Genomic DNA, 13,963 nt, shown 5'->3' with positions numbered 1-13,963 from the left:
AGCCAGACATCTTGGAATGTGAAGTCAAGTGGGCCTTAGAAAGCATCACTACGAACAAAGCTAGTGGAGGTGATGGAATTCCAGTTGAGCTGTTTCAAATCCTGAAAGGTGATGCTGTGAAAGTGCTTCACACAATATGCCAGCAAATTTGGAAAACTCAGCAGGGGCCACAGGACTGGAAAACGTCAGTGTTCATTCCAATCCCAAAGAAAGGCAATGCAAAAGAATGCTCAAACTACCACACAATTGCACTCATCTCACACGCTAGTAAAGTAATGCTCAGAATTCTCCAAGCCAGGCTTCAGCAATACATGAACCGTGAACTCCCTGATGCTCAAGCTGGTTTTAGAAAAGGCAGAGGAACCAGAGATCAAATTGCCAACATCTGCTGGATCATGGAAAAAGCAAGAGAGTTTCAGAAAAACATCTATTTCTGCTTTATTGACTATGCCAAAGCCTTCAACTGTGTGGATCACAATAAACTGTGGAAAATTCTGAAAGAGATGGGGATATCAGACCACCTAACCTGCCTCTTGAGAAATCTGTATGCAAGTCAGGAAGCAACAGTTAGAACTGGACATGGAACAACAGACTGGTTCCAAATAGGAAAAGGAGTACGTCAAGGCTGTATATTGTCACCCTGTTTATTTAACTTCTATGCAGAGTACATCATGAGAAATGCTGGGGTGGAAGAAACACAAGCTGGAATCAAGATTGCCGGGAGAAATATCAATAATCTCAGGTAGGCAGATGAGATGACCCTTATGGCAGAAAGTGAAGAGGAACTAAAAAGACTCTTGATGAAAGTGAAAGAGGAGAGCGAAAAAGTTGGCTTAAAGCTCAACATTCAGAAAACGAAGATCATGGCATCTGGTCCCGTCACTTCATGGAAAATAGATGGGGAAACAGTGAAAACAGTGTCAGACTTTATTTTTGGGGGCTCCAAAATCACTGCAGATGGTGACTACAGCCACGAAATTTTTAAGACGCTTACTCCTTGGAAGAAAAGTTATGACCAACCTAGATAGTATATTCAAAAGTAGAGACATTACTTTGCCGACTAAGGTCCATCTAGTCAAGGCTTTGGTTTTTCTTGTGGTCACGTATGGATGTGAGAGTTGGACTGTGAAGAAGGCTGAGCGCCAAAGAATTGATGCTTTTGAACTGTGGTGTTGGAGAAGACTCTTGAGAGTCCCTTGGACTGCAAGGAGATCCAACCAGTCCATTCTAAAGGAGATCAGCCCTGGGATTTCTTTGGAAGGAATGATGCTAAAGCTGAAGCTCCAGTACTTTGGCCACCTCATGCGAAGAGTTGACTCATTGGAAAAGACTCTCATGCTGGGAGGGATTGAGGGCAGGAAGAGAAGGGGACGACAGAGGATGAGATGGCTGGATGGCATCACGGACTCGATGGACGTGAGTCTGAGTGAACTCTGGGAGATGGTGATGAACAGGGAGGCCTGGCGTGCTGCGACTCATGGGGTCGCAAAGAGTTGGACACGACTGAGTGAATCAACTGAACGGAACTGAATTCATTAGTATTAATTTGGGAAATTTGATAATGACACTGTAGCTTTGTAATAAATGTTCTTATTTTTTTGATGCACTCTTAGTGTGCAGAGGTAAAATGGCATACAGTTTGAATTGCCTTCAAAATATCCAAAAGCAAAATACAAAGAGAGAGAGAGAGAGAATAAAGGAAGGAAAGAAACAGGAAGAAAGGAAAAGAGGGAGTTACAAAGCAGGAAAGAGGGAAAGAAGAGATGGTGGGAAGATGGAATGAAGGAGAAAGAAAAAGAAAAATGAAGCAAATGGGGAAAAAGCTTGATGATTATTGATTCTGAGAGATGAATTAGAGTATTCTTTATTTGTGGGTACATATGGACATCTTTATAATAAAATTTTTTAAAAAGAAAACCTCTTATGGTCTATTACCATTTTCATAATTGGATGTGAATAATTTAAAACTTACTTGGACAACTTTTGAAAAACAGGCAGATTAGTTTAGTTTTTATTACATGGGCAATATAAAGCAGTAAAAATGTCCCTCATCAGGAATTAGGAGAAATGTGTGTGTGTGTGTGTGTGTGTGCAAGCACATGATTTCAAATGTTCTATCAAGTGTCCCTCAACAGGAGCCGCCAAAGGTAAAGTTGATGTAAAGCTCTCCCCCTTTATGTTTCACATGAGTAGGTATAGAGTTTCTCTTTCAAGTGAAAAAGGTAAGGTGAATTCTTGGTATCAAAAATTACAATTTTGGATTCTTTCAGTGAAACCTCCACCTCCACCCTTTCATGATCACTTACCATAGTGGTCAGGACTTGTGTTATTATTTAGACAGTGTTATTCATCATAGACCATTGTAGGCAAGCTAGGGCTCTTCCCACTTAGAGAGTATATGTCCCCAGTAGTTACCAGAAAACCTGTGGAACTTTAACTCTTTGGGGCTTCATGCAACATCTGCAGTTACCTTCTCTGTTTTCTGGTTCTTTGGGGGGGATATTATTGATTACAAGGGCTTTCCTGGTGACTCAGATGGTAAAGAATCTGTCTGCAATATGAGAGATGCAGGTTTGATCCTTGGGTCAGGAAGATCCCCTGGAGAAGGGAATGGCTTCCCACTCCAGTATTCTAGCCTGGAGAATTCCATGGACAGAGGAACCTGGCAGGGTACAGTCCATGGCTTTGCAAAGAGTTGGATATGACTGAGTGACCAATGTTTTCACACTACTGCTTGCAAAAGTAATATGTTTTATCAAAATCAAACAATTTTAAGCAAAGGACTCATTTGGCAACTCAGAGAGACTGAAGGGAGATACAGATTTTATATATATATAATATTATATTTTATTATATATATCTTTATATAAAAATATGCACATCTATATATATGGAGAGAGAGATATGCTTTGTAAAAATTAAAATGAAAAGTGAAATAATTCAGCCTGTGGAGAGTTGGATGAAGGCCTCATGGTCCCTGGCTCCCTGGCTGTCATTTGGAGTTTCCCTAAGTTGGTAATGCAGACTGTACCACATTTTGAGAATAAATCCCCTGTGCTGCCCTCAATGTGTAATGTAATACTTTCTCTTGGTTCAGTAAAGAAGTTCTAAGGGTTGGTTTGGTTTCACACTAGATTTAGACAGTTTGGAAACAATGAACTATAACAGAATACCCCTTTTCTCTTGAGTATCAGCATCACACTCAAGTCCAGTGAACCAGCCCTTATCAATCTTCCGTATGTCTTAGAATGGAAGTTAAATGAGGAATATGAGGGCAAGAAAGACAGCAGTGGAGATTTCTGTTTATTAGGATACATGATTTTTAGGTCTTTCTGTGACCTTAGCATGATAACTATATTTCTGCCCATAGGAAATCAACAAACATTTCTATTTCCCCTGCTCCACTGTTTACTGGACCTGAATGATATGCCTCATTTTATGTTTTCTTCAGGATGGACAATGCATTATGTGCTGGGTTAATGATCTCCTGAGTTTTTAACTGAATGATCCTAATGGCTCACTTTATTTTTCATGGATGATAAGGTAATTTTCTTTAATACCAAGAGCCATAAAACATGATACAGGTGTCACTCAGTCCAGTAGCCATAATGATGACCCTGCTACTGAAATCTACTGATCATATCTATTATCATCCCAGAGTAACTAATAAAATCAGTCTTTTATTAATACAGTTCCACCATGTTAGCTGTGCTGCTTAAGTCGGGAACTAGAATAGTTAGAAAGATATTTTTGTGACTGAGAAATGATGATTTATCTTCTCTAAAAATAAACTTTGTATGCATAACCCTCACAATAAGATCATTCTGAAACAAGAAGTGACCCAAAAAAAGAAGTCCACTATGATCTCAGGGCTCTGTATTCAATTCAAAATAACACATACATTTCAAAATAGGGAAATAACCCAGATTTTCTTACCAAAGATACAAGATTCCCAAATAATTTTCCTATGATTAAACTATATGGATGATAATTTTATTGTTAGAGTAAATTTCACGAAAAATTAATCCTACCTTCAGTAGATATTTCAACAGTTGATTTCTCATCATTTGGTGATGTTGTGGTATTTATTGTTGGTGAAATGGTAGTTACTTTAGACGTTGTTGATAGTGGAGTATTTGCAGTTGGGTTTTCTGAAAAAAATAAATTGTGTTAAAGTAGTTTCATTAAAATTTACACTTATTTTGCTGAGAAACATTCTAGTATATTTAAACAAAATAAACTGTATGTATGATTTTGGAATTAATTTTCTAATTGTAAAATAATTCAACCTTGAGTTCAGTATTCATTCATTCACTCCATCAGCCTTTCACCAATGGCATGAATTTTTAAGATGATTGCAGGAGCAGTCTGTGGTTCTGAAAGAAAATAATATCTTACAAAACTAGTGAGGAATACATGTGTAAGTTTGACACTTAATTAAGCCAACTAAAGTAACATTGTCAGGTGAAATAATTAAATATTCTCTGGGCAGTGTTTACCAAGTGTTTTTATAGCAAGTTATTGTTCAGTTCAGTTCAGTCACTCGGTCATGTCTGACTCTTTGCGACCCCCGAAATGCAGCACGCCAGGCCTCCCTGTCCATCACCAACTCCCGGAGTTCACTCAGACTCACGTCCATTGAGTCAGTGATGCCATCCAGCCATCTCATACTCTGTCATCCCCTTCTCCTCCTGCCCCCAATCCCTCCCAGCATCAGAGTCTTTTCCAATGAGTCAACACTTCACATGAGGTGGCCAAAGTACTGGAGTTTCAGCTTTAGCATCATTCCTTCCAAAGAAATCCCAGGGCTGATCTCATTCAGAATGGACAGGTTGGATCTCCTGGCAGTCCAAGGGACTCTCAAGAGTCTTCTCCAACACCACAGTTCAAAAGCATCAATTCTTTGGTGCTCAGCCTTCTTCACAGTCCAACTCTCACATCCATACATGACCACAGGAAAAACCATAGCCTTGACTAGATGGACCTTTGTTGCCAAAGTAATGTCTCTGCTTTTGAATATATCATCTAGGTTGGTCATAACTTTTCTTCCAAGGAGTAAGCGTCTTAAAAATTTCGTGGCTGTAGTCACCATCTGCAGTGATTTTGGAGCCCCAAAAAATAAAGTCTGACACTGTTTCCACTGTTTCCCCATCTATTTCCCATGTAGTGACGGGACCGGATGCCATGATCTTCGTTTTCTGAATGTTGAGCTTTAAGCCAACTTTTTCCCTCTCCTCTTTCACTTTCATCAAGAGGCTTTTCAGGTCCTCTTCACTTTCTGCCATAAGGGTGGTGTCATCTGCACATCTGAGGTTATTGATATTTCTCCTGGCAATCTTGATTCCTGCTTGTGCTTCTTCCAGTCCAGCATTTCTCATGATGTACTCTGCATAGGAGTTAAATAAGCAGGGTGACAATATTCAGCCTTGACATACTCCTCTTCCTATTTGGAACCAGTCTGTTGTTCCATGTCCAGTTCTAACTGTTGCTTCCTGACCTGCATACAGATTTCTCAAGAGGCAGGTCAGGTGGTCTGGTATCCCCATCTCTTTCAGAATTTTCCACAGTTTATTGTGATCCACACAGTCGAAGGCTTTGGCATAGTCAATAAAGCAGAAATAGATGTTTTTCTGCAACTCTTGCTTTTTCCATGATCCAGCAGATGTTGGCAATTTGATCTCTGGTTCCTCTGCCTTTTCTAAAACCAGCTTGAACATCAGGGAGTTCACAGTTCACGTATTGCTGAAGCCTGGCTTGGAGAATTTTGAGCATTACTTTACTAGCATGTGAGATAAGTGAGTGCAATTGTGTAGTAGTTTGAGCATTCTTTGGCATTGCCTTTCTTTGGGATTGGAATGAAAACTGACCTTTTCCAGTCCTGTGGCCACTGCTGAGTTTTCCAAATGTGCTGGCATATTGACTGCAGCACTTTCACAGCATCACCTTTCAGGATTTGAAATAGCTCAACTGGAATTCCATCACCTCCACTAGCTTTGATCGTAGTGATGCTTTCTAAGGCCCATTTGACTTCACATTCCAGAATGTCTGGCTCTAGGTGAGTGATCACACCATCATGATTGTCTGGATTGTGAAGATCTTTTTTGTACAGTTCTTCTGTGTATTCTTGCCACCTCTTCTTAATATCTGCTGCTTCTGTTAAGTCCATACCATTTCTGTCCTTTATCGAGCCCATCTTTGCATGAAATGTTCCCTTGGTATCTCTAATTTTCTTGAAGAGATCTCTAGTCTTTCCCATTCTGTTGTTTGCCTCTATTTCTTTGCATTGATCGCTGAAGAAGGCTTTCTTATCTCTTCTTGCTCTTCTTTGGAACTCTGCATTCAGATGCTTATATCTTTCCTTTTCTCCTTTGCTTTTCGTTTCTCTTCTTTTCACAGCTATTTGTAAGGCCTCCCCAGACAGCCATTTTGCTTTTTTTCCATTTCTTTTCAATGGGGATGGTCTTTATCCCTGTCTGCTGTACAATATCATAAACCTCAATCCATAGTTCATCAGGCACTCTTATCTATCAGATCTAGTCCCTTAAATCTATTTCTAACTTCCATTGTATAATAATAAGGGATTTGATTTAGGTCATACCTGAATGGTCTAGTGGTTTCCCTACTTTCTTTAATTTAAGTCTGAATTTGGTAATAAGGAGTTCATGATCTGAGCCACAGTCAGCTCCTGGTCTTGTTTTTGCTGACTGTATAGAGCTTCTCCATCTTTGGCTGCAAAGAATATAATCAATCTGATTTCGGTGTTGACCATCTGGTGATGTCCACGTGTAGAGTCTTTTCTTGTGTAGTTGGAAGAGGGTGTTTGCAATGACCAGTGCATTTTCTTGGCAAAACTCTATTAGTCTTTGCCCTGCTTCATTCCATATTCTAAGGCCAAATTGGCCTGTTACTCCAGGTGTGTCTTGACTTCCTACTTTTGCATTCCAATCCCCTAGAATGAAAAGGATATCTTTTTTGGGTGTTAGTTCTAAAAGGTCTTGTAGGTCTTCATAGAACCATTCCACTTCAGCTTCTTCAGCATTACTGGTTGGGGCATAGACTTGGATTACTGTAATATTGAATGGTTTGCCTTGGAAATGAACAGAGATCATTCTGTCGTTTTTGAAACTGCATCCAAGTACTGCATTTTGGACTCTTTTTTTAATATTTTTAATCTATGTCAGCCTCAGAAAGTATTAAACAAGTTACATTTTTCATGGAGCAAAGGTGCAATGAGTTACAAGAAAGAACCAATTAGCTCAAAAGTCTGATGTGGTTAATTTTAACGCTACACTTATTTTTCTTACTTTCCAACTATGTTAACTAACGCACTCCCAGGTGCACAGTGGATAAGAGATATGGGAACTTAGCAACAAGCATTGGCCCAATAATGAAATCCTACACCAGCACTACTCTAATAACTTTTAACTCTTTAAAAGGCTCTATGTTTTAGGCTTTCCGTGCCTCTCATAGTTGGGAGGCTGTAAATAATCATATGCGTAGTTGCAAGAGTCTGGATATACCTGCCAAGCAAGCTAGAATGCTAACAGAGGGATTTTGATTGGAAATATTCTTCTTGTGTCCAGGAGACTTATTAGCTATAGCCCTAAGTTAAGTTTTTCCAGAGAAAGGTGGTCAGGAATAGCCCCTGTTAATGTCAGAGGAGTTGGTGAAAGTCATGAAATAGTAAAACAGACAGATTCTGGTTTTGGGGTAGATGCTCGAGAAAGCCTAGGGAGCCCCTTGAGTTCTGAAGCCTTGCTTAACAGTTCTCTTCCACATGACCTTGTCATGGGGGGGATCTCCCGTGGTGGCTCCCAGCATCAGACCTTGCTTCTATCACCAGTCACATCCACAACTGGGTATTTTTTTTTTTTTTTTTTTTTTGGCTTTGGCTCCATCCGTTCATTCTTTCTGGAGTTATTGCTCCACTGATCTCCAGTAGCGTGTTGGGCATCTAGTGACCTGGGGAGTCCCTCTTTCAGTATCCTATCATTTTGCCTTTTCATACTGTTCATGGGGTTCTCAAGGCAAGAATACTGAAGTGGTTTGCCATTCCCTTCTCCAGTGGACCACATTCTGTCAGACCTCTCCACCATGACCTGCCTGTCTTGAGTGGCCCCATGTGCATGGCTTAGTTTCATTTAGTTAGACAAGACTGTGGTTCTAGTGTATTTAGTAAATACTAAAATCTTAGTACTAATTCATTTCTACCTGGGACATAGCATTCTCCTTTCTTTCTCTCCTCTCCCCCTTTTCTCTCTCTCTCTCTCTCTCTCTGTATATACATATACAGATATAGATAGATATATGTGTGTGTGTCTAACTATATATGTAAACTTATTGTCTCTTTGGAATATATTAGTAGACAATAGATTAAAAAATTCAACAACTGCTACAAGCCTAAATTCTTGGCACTAGAGCCACCATAAACCTGCCTTTTGTAATAGTCAAAAGCACAGAAGTGAAGACAGTACAATGTTATATATATTATATATTTATTTTTAATAATTATTTTTGGCAATAGAAAGTCACCGTCTTACAAAAACTCTTAAAATGCCCATTGCAATATTATTTTTTAAAGTGAAGCATGTATGACTTCTCCGTGATCTATGGAAAGATTTGTTTCACACAATATTATTGTAATTTTTTAACATTTATACAAGCATATGGGGTTTCCCAGGTGGTGCAGTGGTAAATAATCTGCCTGCCAATGAAGGAGACACAAGAGGTGCGAGTTTGATCCCTGGGTCAGGAAGATTCCCCTGGAGAGGGAAATGGCAACCCACTCCAGTATTCTTGCCTTGAAGATCCCATGGGCAGAAGAGCCTGGTGGGCTACAGTCCATGGGGTCGCAAAGAGTCAGACACGAGTGAGCACACATACACACAAACATACAGTCATACAAGTGGATCCAAGGAGTTCAAACACATGTTGTTCAAAGGTCAGTTGTATACAGAGTCAGAGAAACACACGTTGATAAGAAGGTGGACTCTGAATAACAAAAACTTACGTTCAAACTCCAGTCAAATTGGGTATGTCATTACAGTCAATGAATATCCTTCATAGAACTTGTCAAATTTGAATTTAAATTTCATTCAAAATTTTCCTCTTTGAATTTGAGGAAAAAACAATAATCTTGAAAGTCAGTGAAAAGCAATATTTGAGATGTCACAAGATAAGAGTGTTCTTCCTGTTTCGTTTTATAGGTTTGAGGGGCTTGGGAGTGTTAGTGCTTAGCTCTGACTTTGTTTATAAAGAGCTCACAGAAATTGCTTGACATATTCAGCATATACTGGCATGCTCTGTACAGACAAGAACAACATTGCCTTTTCACAGGCTTTACCGAAACCAAATCAAAGCTTTTTTCACCTCTGGAGATACATCCACACCCTTGGTCTTACGACCCTCCCCTCCTGCTGTGCAATTTCTAGCAGATAAAAGGAACATAGCACATATGAAGTTATCTTTGCTCTATTAATTAGTCACTTTGTTTTTGCTATCTTTCTTTTTGTCTTAGAGTCCATGATATAATACTAATTTCTAAGTTTAAATTGAGATTGAAGAAGTTATTCAAAGAAGCATATACTACTTGGATGGGAATTTCATCTGTAAATAGCTTGAATGATTTCTCTCTTTGACTTGCTAAATAGAAAACAACCTTAATTTCTGAGTATAATCCACAACTCCAGAGATATTTTTCATATTTCTTTTTTCCCTTCCTTACTTCATTCTTTCCTTCTTTCCTTTTTGCTTCCACACACTTACTGGTAGCCAGTATGAAAAGCATAGTTAAACAGTGAAAGACTTTATGTTGTACCAAACAGTCACACTTAAGGAGATTTTAATATAGTAGGGAATATGTCTGTACACAATAAATAACAAAGAATACTCTGTTTGAGATGTGTATAACAGTGTTTCTCAAACTTTGAGTTATTAAACAATTAAAGAGAAATTTAAATCTATTTAATGTATTGCAGTCAGAGCTTTTTCCCCAAATGAAAGAGAAAAGAGACAACATTAGAGTAGTTTTGTAAATAATGAGAGTAAATATTGTTTCTTGAAGCTTTTGCTTAGGAGTGTGTGTGTGTGTGTGACATATGTCTGAATGAAATGTGTGCCAGTGCAAAATGTATTTCTTACAGTGATCCCAGCTAAAAATTTGAAAACTGTGGGACAAGAAAAAATTGAGGTGAGAATTTATAAAAGATGACTAATCTTCTGGCATGATTAAGGAATACTTCATGAGAGAGTTGACAGGGGTTGGAGCTTGAAGAGTAAGTAACATGTTCACACAGAAAGAGGAAAGAACATGAGTGAAGGTATGAAATGGGGAAATGAGAGGGATTTGAAGGCAGGCAAAGAGCTCTGTTTGGCTGAACTGCTATTGCTATGAGAAGACATGGTGGATGTATCTGGTAAATTCTGGAGACCAGATTATAAAGGACTTTAAATACCAACCCAGAGACATGGGACTTTACCTACAAGTTTGTTTGGAGCAATGGGAAGAGACTAAAAGGAAATTCAACTGGAGAAAACATGACTGGGGAATGAGGAGGACAGAGAATGAGAAACCACTTGTTGAACTTGAACTAGAAACTCCCATTTTTGTGTTTACCAATGTTGTTGGCCCTCTTGAAGTCATCATGTGAAATCAGTAAGTTCACATGTATAGTTTGAGGCAAACTAGTAGGGAAATTTCTAGCCACAAATTTCTACCACATAATTAACATAGTAAGATTAAGATATTTGTTGCTGTTAAGTCACTAAGTGACTCTGTGAACCCATGGACTGCTGCATGCTAGGGTCCTCTGTCCTCCACTATCCCCTGGAATTTGCTCAAATTCATGTCCATTGAGCCGGTGATACAATCTAACCATCTCATCATCTGCTGCCCCCTTCTCTTCCTGCTCTCAGTCTTTCCCAGAATCAGGGTGTTTTCCAATGAGTCAGCTCTTCACATCAGATGGCCAAAGTACTGGAGCTTCATCATCAGTTCTTCCAATGAATATTTCGGGTTGATTTCCTTTAGGACTGACTGGTTTGATCTCCCCTTAAAAATCTTCTCTAGCACTACAATTTAAAAGCATCAATTCTTCGGCCCTAAGCTTTCTTTATGGTCTAACTCACACCTGTATGTGATTACTGGAAAAACCATAGCTTCAACTACATGGACGTTTGTTGGCAACATGGTATCTCTGCTCTTTAATACATTGTCTAGGTTTGTCATAGCTTTCCTTCCAAAGAGTAAGCATCTTTTAAATTACATGGCTGCTTGACCTCACATTCCAGGTGTCCAATTCTAGAAGAGTGACTACACCATCATGGTTATCTGGGTCATTAAAGCCTCTTCTGTATAGTTCCTTTGTATTCTTGCTGTATCTTCTTAATCTCTTCTGCTTCTGTCAAGTCCTTACGGTTTCTGTCCTTTATTATGCCCATTCTTGCATGAAATGTTCCCTTGGGATCTCCAATTTTCTTGAAGAGATCTCTAACCTTTCCCATTGTATTGTTTTCCTCTTTTTCACTGTTCATTTAGCAAGACTGAGATATAATGTAAGGCCTGTCCTCGTCTTCTTCCTTCTATATGTTTGGCCACTGATTTCCCAGCACTCATAACCGTCTCCATTACTAGTTCTTCAGATTGTTCAATAAGAGAGCATTTCTTCTTTTGGCAAGGATTGACAAATAACCCATATAAATATGGAGCATCACTATGTTCCAGGTAGCATGTGAGTACTTTCTGTGGATTATCTCATTTAATCCTAACAAAGACCCTACAATGCTCATACTGTTATGATCACCATCTTATAGGTAAGGACACTGAAGCTGAAACATGGTAAGCAGCTTGCTCATATTGTACACTGGGAAGTAAGACAGTTGGGATTTCAGTACAGACACCCTTGACTCCCGAGCAGATACTCTTAACCATCACACATCTGGCCACAGCATGGTGGATTCATGCCAAGCCACACTCCCCCCAACCTGCTTTCTGCCTCTGACAAGGTGTCATACTAAAAGTGCGGAAGTGACTAGACACACTGATGTTTTGAGCCCCATGAAAGGATGAAGAAAGAGACAAAATAGCTCACTTTTTCTTTTTAATAACAAGGATTCATACTGTCATGTACATATAAATAAACAAACATATAAGATGTTTCCATATTAGACTTAAAGCTTCAAAGGATATTTCTAATCTTTTAATGGTGTTTAAAATTGAAAAATAAAAACAGACTTATTGAGGTTTAAAAAAAATTGCAAATAGAAATTTTCTCTCCTGATATGATGGAAAAGATTTATTCTAACTACCACCATTAATGGAGAAGGAAATGGCAGCCCACTCCAGTATTGTTGCCTGGAGAATCCCACGGATGGAGAAGCTTGGTGAGCTGCAGTCCATGAAGTCACAGAGTTGGACATGACTGAGTGACTGAAACACACTGCCATTAAAGTTTTATTGACCAGAGTATGAGTAACTATCAATTATGCTTTTACTCTATTATCTGTAAATTTATTCTAAGTCTGATTTGATCTTATACTAAACTATTGAGGGAAATGGTTTATTCTGAAGTATTTTCTCTTTACAGGACACGGTGTGGTAGCATTTTTTTTCTCTTTACCTCCAAAATGTTTAAAGATAAATTTAACAAGGAGACCTGTGCTTCATGGCTTTGCTTGTGCCAAACCAGAGACTGCTGCTCTTGAGAGAAACAGATGGTGCTTCATCCCCATTCCACCCTATACCAATACGCTTACACTGAGAGAGCACAAGGGATGTAAAGCACAAGCTTCTTACATTATGAAAGAATGAAGCATTATTGGGATTTTAAGGAAAATCACTGTTTTAATCACAAAATAAGAACTTTGAGAATTCAGTTTATGGCTAGAAACCAGGTATCATATTTTCTCCTGTTTTCAAATGATCAAGTCATTGACTCCAATCTTCTTAACATGTTTTGTAATTACATTTATAGGAACTCACAAATAATCTCTGAGAGTTAGAATTTCATCCATCGTCATAATGAGCAACTGTAACCAAAAGTAAGGGGGTCCAGTGGCTTGTCGCTCAAAAGCCGATAAAGAGGCAAGGTTGGAAAGAGGAAGTAAATAAATAAATAAATAGGAAAGTTTGCTTTATCTCAGATGCTGGCAATCCACAGTGAGGGGAAGGTGGACTCCTGTCCAAAGGTCGATTACAACCCCTGGCCCCCTGCACACTGACAATCAATGGTCAAGCACTTTTATAGACGGAAGAAAGACGCTACAAGCAGAAACAGCTTGGCTGACTCTGACAGTCATCTTGAAATTGGCCATCAATGGTCTGACCAGTGTCATCTTCACTGTTCTAAGTACAGTTAATCTTCAGTTCCAGGGTTGGTTTGTTCTCATTTCTTTGAGGCCAGTTCTCAAGAGTATGGCACCTCTTGCCACACTCTTGCCACATGTCTTGGCTACAATCTGGTCATAATGTAATTAACTTCTTCTACCTGGTGGGGGTTTCAATATCTATGAGACAGCTCACAGGATATGGCTCAGAATATTATCTATGGCCCTTGAGGAGGAACTAGAGGTCCTTAACTATGCTAAATGACTAAACTGTTATTATTTCATTTTATTGGACTGTTTTCCTTTGTTTCTTCATGTTCTCATTTCTCTGATTAAACTTATTGTTTGGCTAAAGTTTTTCCACAGACAAAAGGCAGGCGAGGGGGTGGGGGTGGGGGAGTAAGGACCATAGGGTTCTGCTCTGATTCAAAACTATTTCCCCATCTACCTTTTCCCCTACCAAGTCTGTGTCTAATGTCCACTGAAAATCCATTACTAGAGACTGATCTTGCTTTTTCTAGATCAACACAAACACTGAATGACAGTAACTTAAAATTCTAGAACTTAAAACCTGGAACAAACTTTTTAAAAATATCCTAATGTAATAGAATCCATACATTTTACAGCTTAGAAAATGTAT

At 38.9% G+C, this 13,963-nt stretch overlaps 1 protein-coding gene across 2 annotated transcripts in view; it reads right to left on the bottom strand.

Annotated features, from left to right (window-relative positions):
• Positions 1-13,963, bottom strand: part of EMCN (endomucin) — a 128,896-nt gene that overhangs the window by 77,104 nt on the left and 37,829 nt on the right. For both annotated transcript variants that reach the window (XM_052642106.1, XM_052642104.1), the window contains exon 2: positions 4,032-4,151. In XM_052642106.1, coding sequence (XP_052498066.1) covers positions 4,032-4,151 — 120 coding nt within the window. The remainder of the gene's footprint in view (positions 1-4,031; positions 4,152-13,963) is intronic.

Source organism: Budorcas taxicolor, chromosome 6, assembly GCF_023091745.1.
Source record: "Budorcas taxicolor isolate Tak-1 chromosome 6, Takin1.1, whole genome shotgun sequence".
NCBI lineage: Eukaryota > Metazoa > Chordata > Mammalia > Artiodactyla > Bovidae > Budorcas > Budorcas taxicolor.
This window is presented reverse-complemented; position numbering and strand designations above follow the sequence as displayed.